This window comes from Sorghum bicolor, chromosome 9 (assembly GCF_000003195.3).
Source record: "Sorghum bicolor cultivar BTx623 chromosome 9, Sorghum_bicolor_NCBIv3, whole genome shotgun sequence".
Taxonomy (NCBI): domain Eukaryota; kingdom Viridiplantae; phylum Streptophyta; class Magnoliopsida; order Poales; family Poaceae; genus Sorghum; species Sorghum bicolor.
The window spans coordinates 50,771,468-50,786,960 of NC_012878.2; the positions used below are offsets into that span (position 1 = coordinate 50,771,468).

The following is a 15,493-nucleotide window of genomic DNA, read 5'->3' on the forward strand; positions in this document are numbered from 1 at the left end:
GCATTAGAAGTGCCCTAAGTGTTTGCTTCCAGGAGCCAACAATGTGTTTGGTTTCTCTATTTTTTTTAGATACAATCGTCCAATCTTTATGTTTGGTTGGAGGCACAGTTTTATCCTCATAGCGATGTTGTCTTTAAGAGCATATGGGGGAGTCTTTCTAGAATTTACTCTTTAAATCATTATTTAAGAGTTATTGGAGTAAAAAATGTTTTCTATATCTTTGTATCCTTCAATAACTTTTTTATATCTAGTGAGCAATTTAGAGTCATCTTCACTCTTTCTATCTTTAACTAGCGAGAAATTCAAAATATAAGATGTCTATATTTGAAGACCAATTTAAAAGTTTTGTTGCATTTCTTTTAGGACGGATGGGCCTGTTTTGCAGAGCTTGAACTTAGATATTTGTATGCTGGATTTGTAGTTTCCCGACTAAACTAAAGCAATTTAAATATTATATCCAATCCAAATTATAAACAAAATGGGTCATATAAATACGCAAGATCCATAATTCCTTAGAGCTAGAGCTCTGCCAAACAATTTTAATCAACTTCTAGAGTTGTTCTAAATCAAACTATATTAAAGCCAAATTTATATAAAAGAGAATCAATATTTATTATGTATTATCTATACATAATAAAATATACTTATATTTCATAGATGTTGTATTTTAAGATAGTTTTATTACTTGGGTTGATTCAAAGGCACCCGCAACTGTAAGAACTAGTTACTAGTTCTAAGCCAACATCTTCAATAGTATTAACGGTTAGCAATGACTTTACTATGATTAGGCCTATATAACACTCTCACAAAAATTTATAATGTGTGTAAGAGTTTAGCTCTTGATTAAAAGCTAGTTTTTTTCTCTCTTGTATTAAAAATAAAAAATGCTTAGAGCTAGCCCACAAATTGATTCTTGGAGCTGTCCTAAGGGATTGATTTGTTGGCTCTATTCGCACTACTTCAATAATTTTGTTAGTGAACAAATAATATTTCTTTCTTACAATAAATTAGTATCAACGTAACCTAAATTTGAAATGATCAGGGCATATTTATTTTAAAAAATAATAATCAAGGCATGAAGTATTCCTATAGCTTGTTCGTTTATCTAAAAAGCTATGACTGTACTGCTGGCTTAAAAAAAAGTACAGCTTATAAAAAATGAGCCGTATGTATACATATATTAAATTATTCTGATCCTGACATCCTCTGAAGCCACACGTGCAGTTTTTTAAAATTATAAACTACTCTAATCCAACTCTTAATCAAATCATGTGCGTCCTTGGAGATTAGGCTGATCTGACGAAGGCACAACCGCACAAGCCACAGGTATCCTAGCCTTGTAGGGCACTGATTTCGCCGTAGGCCTCTTCTGGCGCCTGTCCTCGGGCCCACCGGGCGTCCCCTCCGAGCTTCGATGTCCCCAGCAATTCGCTGGCTGGGCCCGGTGCACCGTGCATTTCCAACAGTTCCTGGCTGTTGTTGACCACCCGTGGACCCCTACACCCACCTCTGTTGTAGACGCGGTGTATTTGCAGAGCTGGACCGAAGGCCTGCTGGGCTAGCGTGTTTTGCAGGGAGCCCCTCACAGGTGTTTGGATTTCAGCACTACGGATCCTTTGCTACTTAGGCATTGTTTAGTTCCAAAAAATTTTGCAAAACTTTTCAGATTCCTCGTCACATCGAATCTTTAGACGTATGCATGAAGTATTAAATATAGATAAAAATAAAAACTAATTACACAGTTTGGTCGGAATTGACGAGATGAATCTTTTGAGCCTAGTTAGTCTATAATTAGACAATATTTGTCAAATACAAACGAAAGTGCTACTATTTATATTTTGTAAAATATTTTGGAAGTAAAGAAGGCCTAGCCGTTCCACGAATCCCAAGCTCGATTCCAAGGCCTTGTTTAGTTTTTAAAATTGTTTGGATCGTAGTATTTTTGTTTTTACTAGGTTGATGCCCGTACGTTGTTACGGGTTTTAAAATCCACATACTTTATGTTTCTTCATTGTTATTTTATTTTTTCTGTCTATATTTTTCTTTTTTCATTTTTTTAGTTTTTGTTTTTCGATTTTATTTTATTTTCTGTCATTTTCTTATTCTTTTCTTGTTTTAATTTTACCTTTTATTTTCTTTTTGTTTTGGTTTTATTTTTATTGTTCTTCCTTGCTTCTATTTGTTTTTCTTTTTTCTTTTCAGATTTTCTATGTTTCTTCATTCTTATTTTATATTTTATTTCCTTTTAATCTTATTTTTATCTTTATTTAAATTATTCATTAATTTTATTTGCTCTATGCACTTTTTATCATTTGTTAATCATGTTTGTTTTTATATTTTTTTCATAGTAATTTTATTTTTTATTTTTATTTTCTATATATATGTGATATTTATGTAGTATATATTTAGTGTTCTATATTGTGTTATGTCATGTTTACGTAATATATATGTGATGTTCTATGATGTTTCTTACGGGAGTTGTGGCTTCACCATGGGTGTGGTAGATGGGTCCTTTTCATAATTTTTAGTTGTAGAGATTTATTGATGTTAATGTTCTATAAATATATTTACGATATTTAAAAAGTAACCCTTTGACATTATTTGAATTTTTTCTCCATTTTGTGTTTTTATTTTTTTATGCTTTTTACTCTAGATTTTTTTTATTATTTTTATCTATGTCATCTATTTATGTAATTTTTATGTATATTGTAATATCAGTTTCATAAACCTAAAACCAAAATACTATTCTTCTAAATCGATAACATTTTTTTACAAAGACAAAACATTGTCTGTTGAACCTAGAATATTGTTTCTACTTAATAAAAGAAAATATTTTATCTTTATAAGATAAATATTCATTAATAAAATTTTATCTAAATATATCCATGTGTGATCTTGTTTTGAAGGATTTGTTATAAGAAATTTAATGGTGCAATCAAAATTTAATTTATATCTCTAGTTTAGGAGTTATGACTTTTTTTAATTCGCTAAAACAATTTTGCATAAATAGGTGAGTGGGGCCTAGGTTGATGGGATAGCGTGTCATCGCGCAGTAAAAAAGACCACCAATGGGATGAAAGTTGTGGATGGGTCCTCTCCATAATTTTTAGTTGTAGAGATAAATATTAATTAATAAAATTTTATCTAAATATATCCATGTGCGATCTTGTTTTGAAGAATTTGTTATGAGAAATTTAATAGTGCAATCGGAATTTAATTTATATCTTCGGTTTAAAAGTTATGACTTTTTTAAATTCGCCAAAACAATTTTGTATGCATGGGTGAGTGGGGTCTAGGTTGATGGGATAGTCTATCATGGCTAAAAGGAATGGGAGTTGTGGCTTCACCATGGGTGTGGTAGATGGGTCCTTTTCATAATTTTTAGTTGTAGAGATTTGATAAATATTGTCCAATTATGAGCTAATTAAGCTTAAAAAATTCATCTCGTGATTCACAGATAAACTGTGCAATTATTTTTTTTGTTTTCGTCTATATTTAATGCTTCATGCATATGCTACAAGATTCAATGTGACGGAGAATCTTGAAATTTTTTTAATTTTTGAGTAAACTCAACAAGGCCTAAAATAATCTAAGGACGTTTAGGTGGGATTCTCGGTTATTTTTGTCTATATCTAATTTTAAGCGATCCTAAACACATTAAGCATCTCCAACAACTCGTCAAATGAGGTTCCTATTCTTATTAATTTGATAAAAACACAAAAAAACTCTCTCCAACAACTCCTTAAACCAACTTGGTATTTATTCCAACGTGCTATTCCCCGTCCTCGCGCGTGTACTTGAGTTGCTATCGCTGCGACGCACGCCCGCGTACGCTCGCTAGCGGCCTCGCCCGCGCCTCCGCCTCCGCCCCGCCAGCTCGCCCCGGGATGCTCCACGCTTGGGCGACGCGAGGAGCAGCTCCTGGAAGTCGTTGAACCTGATGAGCGAGGCTCAGAATAGGCGCAGGTCGACGCCGGAGAACACCGGTGTCGGGCACTCGCAAGATGACGTCTTCATGGTCGCCGCAGCTGCTTCGCCCACGGCGCGCGAGAGGCGTCGCGTGAGGGCGCAACCCGTGTGTGGACAGGCGGTGGTTGGGTTCGCCGGAGGAGGCCAGCTCGCCGAGTTTGCCCGCTTCCATGGCAGTTACGCACGGGTTCAACAGCTGCTCCGTCCACCTCGGCTCCCTGTCCAAACTTGCTGCGGTGCCCCTGCCACTTCCCTTGTTGCTAGGCTTCGACCTGACGACGCAGCTCGCTTCCCCCTTTTCTTGCTGATTTTTGCCTCCACGGCCAACATGGGGTCCTTGGTTGCTCATGTGTCCAAGAGATTTGCGTTTCTTAGGCTTCCCAAACTCCTACTGCGAGGTCATCGGTGACGACGATGCAACACTAGTATCAAGATACTAGGTGACGAGCAGCAAGCCAGCAACAGAGCAAGCAATGAGCAAGCAATGACAGACGGGTCCAATATGTCATCCTCTATTTTAACAAATGAAGAATAGCAACTTGTTGGAGATACATTTTTTTCGCTTACCAAACAAATTACCAATTTGCTAAAACTCAAGATTTGGCAAGTCAATTATACCAAATTGTTGGAGATGCTCAGTTCGTTCTAGGTGTAATGGACAATAGTTCTTACTATTGGATAATTAACTGTTGTCCTCTTTTTAAAAAAAAACACGTCATGCCGTGGACATACGATCGACAAGTTAAGTGCATATCTTAGTTTTTTTTTACCTCTCCTATTACACCTTTTGTTGTGGTCCAAATTTGCACGTAGTGTAGTACCTTAATCCACGTGTTGTAGTTGGCTTCGCTTCTCGGATATCTCTTTTTTTTCATTTTTGGAAACTAATTACTTGCTAGTAAAAATCTTTTGTGTTATCAATGGATTTGATTAGTCATCACTCACGATTTCTATACAGGAGGAAATGGGTGCCAAATGCGCTCATACCAACAATTAGTCATTTTACACTTTCACATTTCTACGTGTTTTTCCTATGAAATTGAATTTATTCCTCTATGCAAATCCTATAGAATTCGTCGTCGTTCCAAATAGATCCTTAAATGTGAGATCATTCATTTCTATTCTTAAACTATTTACTACATGGGTTAATTAGACCCGTGCCATTATAATTATACCGTTTTTGAAGCACACCCTTACTATTCAAGAAACTATGCCACCCCATTGCAATTCCATAGATGTTTGAGATACGGCATTATATACGTCTCGAGACGATTTGGATCCACTGGCAAACGTACTGAGCGTATCATGTCCATATGGACAAAATTGCCCCCTTCCTTATCTCTCACACACTCATTAATACATGAAGCCCACATGTCAACCTTCTACACAACCCCTCTCTTCTTTCTGTCATCTTATTTCTTCTTTCTCTAGACAGACGCCATGGCCATGGAGGCTACTGCTGCTTGCACGGAAGGGGAGGGGCTCGATTAGGCCGAGCCGATCTGGCAGTGGCGTAGCGCCAGGCCGTGCGGCGCGGGTATAGATGGCCATCGGGCCGTGCCGGCCCGGCCCGGTGGCCCGGCGTGCCGTGCCGTGCCGTGCCTGCCCCGGGCCGTACCGTGCCGTCGTGCCGGCCGGGCCGTGCCATCATCGTGCCTCGTGCCGGGGGTATGGCCCAAGGCACGGCCCATGGGCCATCGGGCCGGCCCGAAGGCACGGCGGGCCACCGGGCCAAGGTCGTGCTAGACCAGTAGTAGACCTATATTTCCTTTTTTTGTTTACAATTAGCAGGCTATATTTTTTAACAGGCCAATTAGAATGGACGGATGGGCCAACAGACCTACATTTTCTTTTTTTTTTAGAATTAAAAGTTATATTTTTTTACTAGGCCATTAAGCATCGGGCCGTCGGGCCGTGCCTGAGCCGTGCCACGGGCCACGGTGGCGGCCCAGGCACGGCCCGGTAGTTGTCGGGCCGTGCTGTGCCCGGGCCGGGCCAAAATGCCGTGCCGCGGGCCGGGCCAACGGGCCACGGGCTGCATGGCCATCTATAGGCGCGGGTGCCACGTGGGACCGAGTCGGGGCACGCAGTAGGTGCCGCCCTGCGCAGGTGGCCACATGGTCACGTCGGCGACCAGCCTAGAGCAGCGGTCTTTAGCACGGCGGGCCCAAGGGGGTGCGGCTCCGCCGGTGATGGAGGCGAGGGCGCCGTCGTCGATGGAGGAGGCTCTAGCCCCGCAGGGGTTGTTGTGTCGCTGCCGATGAACACGCGTAGGGAGCCGACGTGTGGAAGCAGGGAAGGTCATGGGCTAGCTCCTCGTCGTCGGCGAGGCCTACACCGGCTGAATCGACGAAGGCCTGTGCACGTGCTGTGTTCAAGAGGACAGAGGAAGGGGACGACACATTGGGCCCCTCTATAAGTGAGATAGAGTGTGAGAGGTATTTTGGTCTATACAAAAATATAAAATTCTCGGTACACCTGCACATGGGCCCAAAGATGCCATATATGTATATAATGGCATATTTTCAGCTTTGACAAAAATTATAATGGCAGTACCATAGTTCCGATAAAGTTATAATGACACAGTTCTAATTAACCCTTATTAGAAAGGTTTAGCTCTCTAGTGATAGTGCAACACTACGGCCTTTTATAGCAAAAACAGTGCATAAGAATCTTCTATAATATGTACTGTAGTTGATATGAGCGTTTCCTTCCTAAAAGAAGGATCACTATATTCATATACATGCGCATTTATTTATTTCTCAAAAAGGCAAGGTGTCATGTGCAATAACACTGAGCCTGAGGCCCCCCTCCCCCTCTTGTCCGGCCGCCCGCCGTTGCCAGCTTGTATCTCGTAATATCTTGCTCATTTTTTCCTTCAAAAAGAAAAGCTTTTCATTTTACACCTCACCTCCCCGTCCCCCCCACACGCACAAAGGCGACGCGACGCGACGCCAGCAGCGCTTGCTTTCCTCTCCCTGCTCTGCTCGGCCTCGCCGCTTCCCCCTCCTCTACCCCTGCCTCTGCCTGCCTGCCTGCCTCAACGATTCCTCCGCTTTTCCTTTTTCAAAATCGCCCTTTTCTCGTGCGCGTGTCGACTCCTTCCTGGTTCCTGCTCGCCGGCGGGTCTGGGCTGGGGGGACGGACGCTGCCTCGGATGAGGCCGCGCTGACCGGAGCCGGACCACCCGGCGCCCACCCATGGCGCGTCCGCAGCGAGTGTACGAGGCTTGGAAAGGGAACAATGTAAAGATCCTGCCTTCTCTTTCCTCTGCCCTCCTCTCGCTTCATCTTGTTAGTTCTTGAGCCGGGAATCTGGGTTGCACTGTTCGGTTCTTCCGTGGGGAATTCCGCTTCTTGCTGCTGTATGGGATCGTTTTGGTAGAGTTGGTTTGCGCCTGTACTTATGCGGCCAGTGTGCGGTTTACTACTACTTTACTGTTCTCGGCGATTCCAGGTACGAACAGGAACAGTAGGTTGCGTGAGATGCGTGATTCATGTTATCTGCCGTGTGATGTGCGCCTGTGTCACTCTGTGTGCGTGTGTGTGGAACTGTCAATGTGCTGCTCGACTGCATTCTGACGTAGTTCGTTCGCTCGCTGTCTGCAGAAATTCTTCTTTGGTGGGAGGCTCATATTCGGACCTGACGCCAAGTCACTGATCCTCTCTGTTTCGCTCATTGTGATCCCGGTATTGGTCTTCTGCGGATTTGTTGCTCGGCATCTCCGCCACCATTTCCCGGATTACAATGCAGGATATGCGATTCCTGCGGTGGCTGTGGTGTTTATGATTTACGTGAGTTCCGTGTGCTGATTCCTGCTGGGTATTGATCAGTTAGCATTTGCGATATGCGCTTTGCGCTTTGCTGAGCACCACGGATCGTTGTTTTTCTTCTGTGTAGGTGCTAGTCCTGCTCTTGGTTACATCAGCGCAGGATCCTGGGATCGTTCCCCGCGCGGCCCACCCGCCGGAGGAAGAGTTTTCTTATGGGAACGCCTTGTCTGGGGGCACGCCTGGGAGGCTGCAATTCCCCCGTGTGAAGGAAGTCATGGTTAAGGGGATGCCTGTGAAAGTGAAGTATTGTGACACCTGCATGATTTATCGGCCTCCTCGATGCTCACACTGTTCGATATGCAACAATTGTGTAGAGCGCTTTGACCATCATTGTCCCTGGGTTGGACAATGCATTGGACAGGTAAATACTCTTATTTCTCTACTGTAACCGCGTGATTATTTTGATTTGTTTCTTTAGCAAACATGAAGAAACTTGAACATGTTGATTTCATATGTCCGTCAAAAAAGCCTGTAGCCCTGTACCTTTCATATGCATATGTCTTGATTCCTGGAATGTCTAGGCACCAAGAGAAGAGTTATGCAATATTATTGTTCCTCTGGTTACTGCTTATGAATGCATTTTCTTGGTTTTGCACTTTTGCTATATGCTGTGATGCTAATCAGCCTAATAGTTAAGGTATTTCAAGTACTCTAGAACACACACCCAAAAAAAAGTATCGGGTGAAGTGAATGTGAATGTTGTGCAAGCCTTATATGAGTTTTCTTGGTTCAATGTTGTGCAAGCCTTATATGAGTTTTCCTGTGTGGGCTCTATTTGGTGTTGGATTGTGTCACAGACCTATAATTTGAAGCCTTCTTAACCAGTGTTTTCCTGAATGGTAAACGGTACGAAGTCAGCAAGGTCTCATGTAGCGTTTAGAACCGTGTACATGGTTTTACACAGTTTACACATTTTTGTACTATATTTGTAAAATTGATATAGTCATAGATTGATATAAGCTGAAGACATTCGAAAAAACAGCATAGTAACATAGCATTGTGCACAAGCACATTCATGTAAAGTAGAGAACAGAGACATCACCATAGAACAAGGAGGTCAGTGCAAGTTTGCAAGCCGCCAACCACATAACAGAACCATTTTTTAATTTGCTAAATAACAATCTAAAATATGCAGTTGCAACCACAACCACAAACTTGTACTATCCATCAACCTCTCAGATTCTAAACAGGGACACCAAAAATAGGCATCATCTGGCAATCTGCACTAGCAGACAAAGCAATTCGAAATATCTATCTTTGCTCTCTACAAGAGCACACATTCTTTATTTCTGGAGAACAAAGCACACCGTTGATTTCTAGAGAGGATAATGGAGCACTTACACTGGACTAGCCTACTAGTATGCACATGCTGGAGCATATATCAGTAATTTCTAGAGAAGAGAATGTAGCGTTACTGCATTAGTACTATTCCGCACATGTTGGAGCATATATCAATTGATTTCTAGGGAGGAGAATGGAGCGTTAGTACTAGTACGCAATACGCCACATGCTGGAGCATATATCAGAGAGTACCTTGCTATTATAGGATCCCAAACGTGTGGGTTTCGCTATAATAGGATTCCAAACATCTGCTTCGCTATAACAACTCTCGAAACATTAACACTTTGCTATTATAACATCATGACCTTCAAATAGACAAATTGAACTCAAATCTCTTCAAATTCAAATATTTTCATTTAATCACAGAACTGCCATTCTGCTATACCCCTTCAGCACAGGACCTTTCAGTTGCTAGTCGCGACCTCGACGCGGGAGACCGCCGCCCTGCAGAGCCTTCGCCGCCTGAGCTAGCTAGTCAAACGCGACGGAGTAGTAGGTCTCGTACGTGCACCTCCTCCTGGAGGACATGAGCTTGGACAGCTTCCGCTTGCAGAGCTCGAACCTGGCCGGCCGGTCGTCGTCGGAGCCCTGTGTGGCCGCGGCCCCGCCTGGCAGACCCACCTGTCGATCCAGCTCGGCGAACTCCTCCGGCCGCTTGACCACGTGGTCGTAGCAGATGTACCTCCCGCCGGCGGTGTTGTCGCCCGTCGCCTCGTACGCGTGGACGTGCGCCTCGGCCACAGTCTCCACGTTCGCCGTGGCGAGCAGGCCGTCAGCGAGCATGGCACGAGTCCCTGCGGCCGAATGTGCAAAAGGAGCCGGTCAGACTTAGAGCGATGAACAAACGCATGTTGGCGCATCTGGGTGGCATGGCACAGACCTTTGAGATACGCGATGGATGCGGTGGAGTTGCGGCAGCGGAATCCCGGGCCGGTGACGAGCGCGTCGGGGAACCGATAAGTCACGGCTAGCAACTAAAAGATCCCGTGGTGAAGGGGTATAGCAGAATGGCAGTTCTGTGATTAAATGAAAATATCTGAATTTGAAGAGATTTGAGTTCAATTTGTCTATTTGAAGGCCATGATGTTATAATAGCAAAGTGTCAATGTTTCGAGAGTCGTTATAGCGAAGCAGATGTTGGGAATCCTATTATAGCGAAACCCACACGTTTGGGATCCTATAATAGTAAATTTCTTGGACCACTGAACTTGTTTGTGCCGGAGATGTAGTTGAGCTCAACCTGGAGCAGACAGTAGATGCGGAGATGGACAGGTGGCTGGAGAAGACTACGACTTCCTTGCAGAGAGTGTCCTGACCAAGAAACCGCGGTGGCCAAAGACTGGAGAGTGAAGGGGTGGTAGCGATTCATGGAGAATGGGGGCAGAGGAAGACTTGGAATGCAGCGACAGCGATGGCGGACAGTGCGTGTTCAGTATGATTTGAAATTTGGGGCAGCGGAGAATTGCTTTGGGGATAGGAAAGGACAGGTTGTTTTTTCAATTACCATGGGGCCAATGCACGCGAGACAAGGCCCCAAATTTTCATTCTCCTGCTGAAAGGCTGCCGTTGCCTGAACTTTTCCGGCTGCCATCGCCTAAACGTCCTGCTACTCGCTTAAGTCACCCGCACAAAACTGAGTTACTACCGAACCGTGTCGACTGTGTATGACCGTTTTTGCCGTTTTTGACCATTTACACGGCCTCACCGTGTAACTTACTGTTTATGGCCTAAACTGAACACTGGGCTGCCGAGTAACGTTTACACTGCCGAGTAATTGGTCTACACGGCCGTGTAGGCGAACACTGTTCTTAACTAAGGTTATACGCATAGCAATATCTGCTCTTGTTTTTTTAATCTTATTGATGCTTATAGTGTGTTCCTTTGAAATTTATGGTCAGTTCTAAACATATGGTCTAATGCTTCTAGTGTATTTGTCTTCTATGTTTGGATTTGGATAATAGTGATGAAATTGTGTGATGCAGTGCTCTCTGATGTCTCCTTTTGAACTCATCTGCAGCATAGAAATAAGATGGGTTAAGAATAAATAGTCATACCATAGCAACATTTTTAATGTACTTGGCACCATTTGACATGGTTAACACGTTCTTGGTGTTGTCTACTTTGTATACCAAACACGTAACTGCTGTATTTCCTTGACAAAAATGCGACACACTTAATCTTTTTAAGCCTAAAGAACCTTTGGTAGGCATGTAACATGCTTCTTTACTTATTGATGTATGCTAGGTGGACATGTAACATGTAACATGTTTCTGTACTTTTTATTATACTCTCAACATAGGTGCATGGTTATGTTTCTATTAGGTGGAGTGTGACCTTATTCCAGCCTGACCAGTTTCTCAAATATAACTGGCAGTACGCATTGTATTAGACTATTAGTGCTCCATGATAGTTTGTAAGTTATGCACTTGCAAAAGAACTGTTAAACTCTGCAAGCTAACTAAAATCCCCTACATGACACAAGATCAGCTACTTGAAATATTTAGTTCTAAGTGAGAGGTGATTAGAACTTTCATGTTGAAAGAATGATTTCTTACAATCTCTAGGAAATTTTGCTTCAGCTTCTCTTTTGTTGCCTTCTTTTAACCTGATCTTTATTGGCTCACTTTTACATTGTGCAGCGCAATTACCGGTACTTTTTCATGTTTGTTTCTTCCTCGACTCTTCTCTGCATTTATGTATTTGCAATGTCAGCCTTGTACATCAAGTTTCTCATGGACGAGGGTTATCCAACAGTATGGAAGGCTTTCAAACACTCTCCCGCTTCTTTGGGGCTTTTGATATATTGTTTCATTGCTCTCTGGTTTGTCGGTGGACTCACTGGATTTCATTTGTACCTCATTAGCACCAACCAGGTTAGTTTCTTGATATAAGATTGATTAATTAATTTGTTTTTTCTTGACCAAGAAGTTGTTTTCATTCATGGATGCTAGTTCCTTTAAAATATGTATATGAAAAATCAAATGGTAGCTGGAAGTGTTGGTACATGCTCGTGATAATTGGTGTCCACTAGTTTAATTGCATCTATTTTTTTTGTGTTGGTTCCATGTTAAAAATTAAAATATAAAAGATCTTTATAGTTTTATGAATTTGTCTTTTTGAACGTAAAGTTTTATGAATTTATGTAACATAACTGTAGGGATACTTGGCGTTATTTTGGTTGACCATTTGCTGTTTATCAACTTAAAGAGTCCAAAGTATGCTTCAAAAATCAAAAGGACACGTTCTTATATATTCTGTCATGTAATGGGATTTTAGGTTACGAGTCTATATCTATATTTGTATTTGTATCTATAGAGTGTACTTTGTTATGTGCCCAACCGATTCTGCTTTATAATGAATGAAGCAATTCTACAATTTCCATTCTGATGATCTGATTTTGCAGACCACGTACGAGAATTTTCGATACAGATCAGACAGCAGGCCTAATATCTATAGTCAAGGATGTCTGAATAACTTTCTAGAAGTCTTCTGTAGCAAGACAAAACCTTCTAAACACAAGTTTCGGGCATATGCACAAGAGGAAGTGCGACCTCCAACAGTTAGCTTTGGTAGGGATGTTGAAGATGAACCAGTTGGCGGTCCTCGGTCGAAAGTTGAAGATGATCTTGAAATTGGTAGTGATCTTCTGAAGATCTCTCAGCGGCGCAATTATGAGGATGTTAATGTAGAAGTGGGAGGTCCTCACAGGCTCAGCAGTGAGATGGAAGGCATAGCCAATGCCAAACTTGTGGCATGTTCAGAATCACAGATCCCTGCAGTTGGGAGCGACGTAAGGGTGCGACACTCAAGCTGGGATCGGAGAAGTGGGAACTGGGACATGTCATCAGATGTACTTACAAGAAGCGCATCAGATGTAATTGAACGTAGCGTGTTTGCCACGGAGGCTGCACATCCATCTCTAGCAGAGACTCACTAGTGAATTGTTTGTGCATTCAGAACAATGTGTGTGCAGTTTGGATTGCAAGGCCATTTAAGTTAACTCATGTTGGCTCACCCAGACAGCAAGGAAGAAAACGCCTGTCATGCATTTTGACTTTGACTGCCTTGATTGGGTTTTCTTTCCGACCCTTGTCAATTGTCATGTATGAGCAACTATTTAGTCAAAGAATTAGCCCCATTGTGCCATTATATTCGTGTGTTTGTGCCATAGTCTCAATCTGACGCTGTGTTGCGTATGGTCCTGTCTGTAAATTGCAAGTGCAGGATTCTCAATTTCTCATCCAATTGTAATTCTTCTTAGGCTATTTCTTTGAGAATGTTATCTCGCCTGGCCCTTTTTAATTATCTGCACCTCACAGGATTCTAAGAAGCACTGATGCTAGATTTATGTTCAGTTAGGTCTCCTAAAGACCTAAAAACCGCGTGATCTGATGCCGGCACTGAGTTGAATTCCGGAACCATCATTGATGGAGTTCAAAGCATCCAACAAGCTGCCCATCACCATTCATCTCTTTGTTTGCAAGCATGAAGAACACTTTGTTTGCTTCTAGAATTGACTCTTGGAACGTTGATGTCTGCTTTGTTTCTAGTGAGAACCCATCCTGATTCCTCGAGAGTATCTTCTGCTAGCTGGTCTTCTGGATTCTGACTGGAGCATGAAGTTTTGCTGTGCTGAACTGCTGATGGTGACAAACCAGAAGACGACCTCGCCAGTCCATGCCTCCGACCGACCAGGGCATTGAGGCCAGTAAAGTAAGAATCCTTTGGCTCTTGCAATGGCTGTTTTCATTGAATTCATGTGGGGCTGGAAGCTAGAATACTGGAAAGCTTGTCCTTTTTAATCATTTTTGCACGCAAGTTGCAGCATGTTCTGAGAGTGACTAGCACTTGCTGACTTCGCAATTGGCCTTGAACCACGTCGGCGAAGTCCAGTGGGCAGCAAGCAGTTGAGCAGCTAGTTTGTTGCTTTGCTCTTTATTTGTTTGTTGACTGCACAGGTGATCAGGGCGCCGCATCTCTGAATTTGGCGATTGTTTGTGCTAGCCTTTGCCCTAATCAAAAGCCTCTGATCACTCACTGACGTGAACCAATCCTCGCTTCACGCAACACGGCAATTCCATCAAAAACAAAGCCGTACGGTATTACTTGTAACAAGCCGTACGGAAGCAGTTTTATGCGTGAACCATTATTCTCTCCTTGCCCTTCCATGGAAAAACAAAACGCATGCAGGTTCTACTAATTACAGTACCTAAGGAAACCCTGCTGGGTTCTCCCAACTGTGAGAATCTACTTTTCTTGTGGTTCTATGACTCGTTCCAAGTTACCGTAGGAATCTTTGCGGCGGCTGGCGGCTGCCACACTCCTTTTCAGCATTCCTGACGCGTTTTCGATCCATGCTGATGGATCCATGACTGGAGACTCACTCTCATCTTTGGTATGGTAGTGACCATTCCATGACAGCTACCTTTGCTCAGTGATCAAGACCTCAATGTAACTACCACTACCATTACGTTGTCCGATCCTCTCGCATAAATTCCGTGCGATTGCCACATCGGAGCATGCAATGCAACGCCATTACTGTGTGTGTGTGAGTGTGTGTGTGTGTGTGTGTGTGTGAGAGAGAGAGAGAGAGAGAGAGAGAGAAAGAGAGAGAAAGAGAGGACAAGCAATGCAGGCAGGCCCCAGAAAACACCAGCAGCAAAGGAGGAAAGAGGCGACTCTGTGACGGTTTTGACCGGACGGCTCTTTTGTTTGTTGCGTTTTGGAGATCGTGCATCGAACGTGTCGACGCCGTTATGATCCATCTGAGCCCTGACATTCTAGCTGATGTGGTTTGAACGATGAGCTGGCTGGCGTTGAACCTTTGAACGTGATGGACCTGTCGCTCTAGTGTCCTGTACTGTACCAAAGACGGCGCTGCAGTGGGTTGACGACCTATGTACTCTACGATCTACCGCTGCCGCACAGTCACAGCCTGATCAGATTTTGAGCTCAGCTCACCGTGTTGCCATCACAATCCACAGATCAAACTGGAATTCGACCCTAAACATCCCACAGCGTGGCATCATCTACACGTGTCGGTATGTTAGCCTCTGTCTCCACATCCTGATCTGAAGCCAAGGGTACTGATCAAATCAAGTAGCTACTTCCTCTGCGAGTGAAATAATACATTTCTTTTTTTTTAGATTTACACCCATACATGCTCACCCCTATAAATACACGTGCACAAACTCTACCCCTATAAGCATATCCAAAAGATTGAGTCAACGGAGACGTCGTCCACTACTAAAAGCATAAATCCAGGAATGTAATGACGCTGCATTGCATGCTACACCGAATAAATAGCCGTGTTAGCTATACTTTTAGGGAGGGAGTAGATAACTAAATGC

The 15,493-nt window shown here is 43.0% G+C and overlaps 1 protein-coding gene across 2 annotated transcripts; it reads left to right on the top strand.

Annotated features, from left to right (window-relative positions):
* Positions 6,882-13,425, top strand: LOC8077163 (protein S-acyltransferase 8). 2 transcript variants are annotated; one of them, XM_002439818.2, is made up of 5 exons: positions 6,882-7,214; positions 7,578-7,763; positions 7,870-8,163; positions 11,783-12,016; positions 12,547-13,425. In XM_002439818.2, exons 1-5 carry the CDS (start codon positions 7,170-7,172, stop codon positions 13,078-13,080), a joined length of 1,293 nt encoding a protein of 430 aa, XP_002439863.1. In that variant the 5' UTR covers positions 6,882-7,169; the 3' UTR covers positions 13,081-13,425. The 2 variants fall into 2 exon arrangements, with proteins under 2 accessions (XP_002439863.1, XP_021303478.1); XM_021447803.1 differs by lacking the exon at positions 6,882-7,214 and adding an exon at positions 7,255-7,425.

What these genes read in the sequence shown, in the direction of transcription:
- LOC8077163 (XM_021447803.1), top strand. Translation starts at nt 7,375, where the DNA reads ATGCGGCCAGTGTGCGGTTTACTACTACTTTACTGTTCTCGGCGATTC. An exon ending in CTGTGGTGTTTATGATTTAC is followed by an intron (nt 7,764 to 7,869) that starts GTGAGTTCCGTG and finishes TCTTCTGTGTAG; the next exon opens with GTGCTAGTCCTGCTCTTGGT. An exon ending in TTGGACAATGCATTGGACAG is followed by an intron (nt 8,164 to 11,782) that starts GTAAATACTCTT and finishes TACATTGTGCAG; the next exon opens with CGCAATTACCGGTACTTTTT.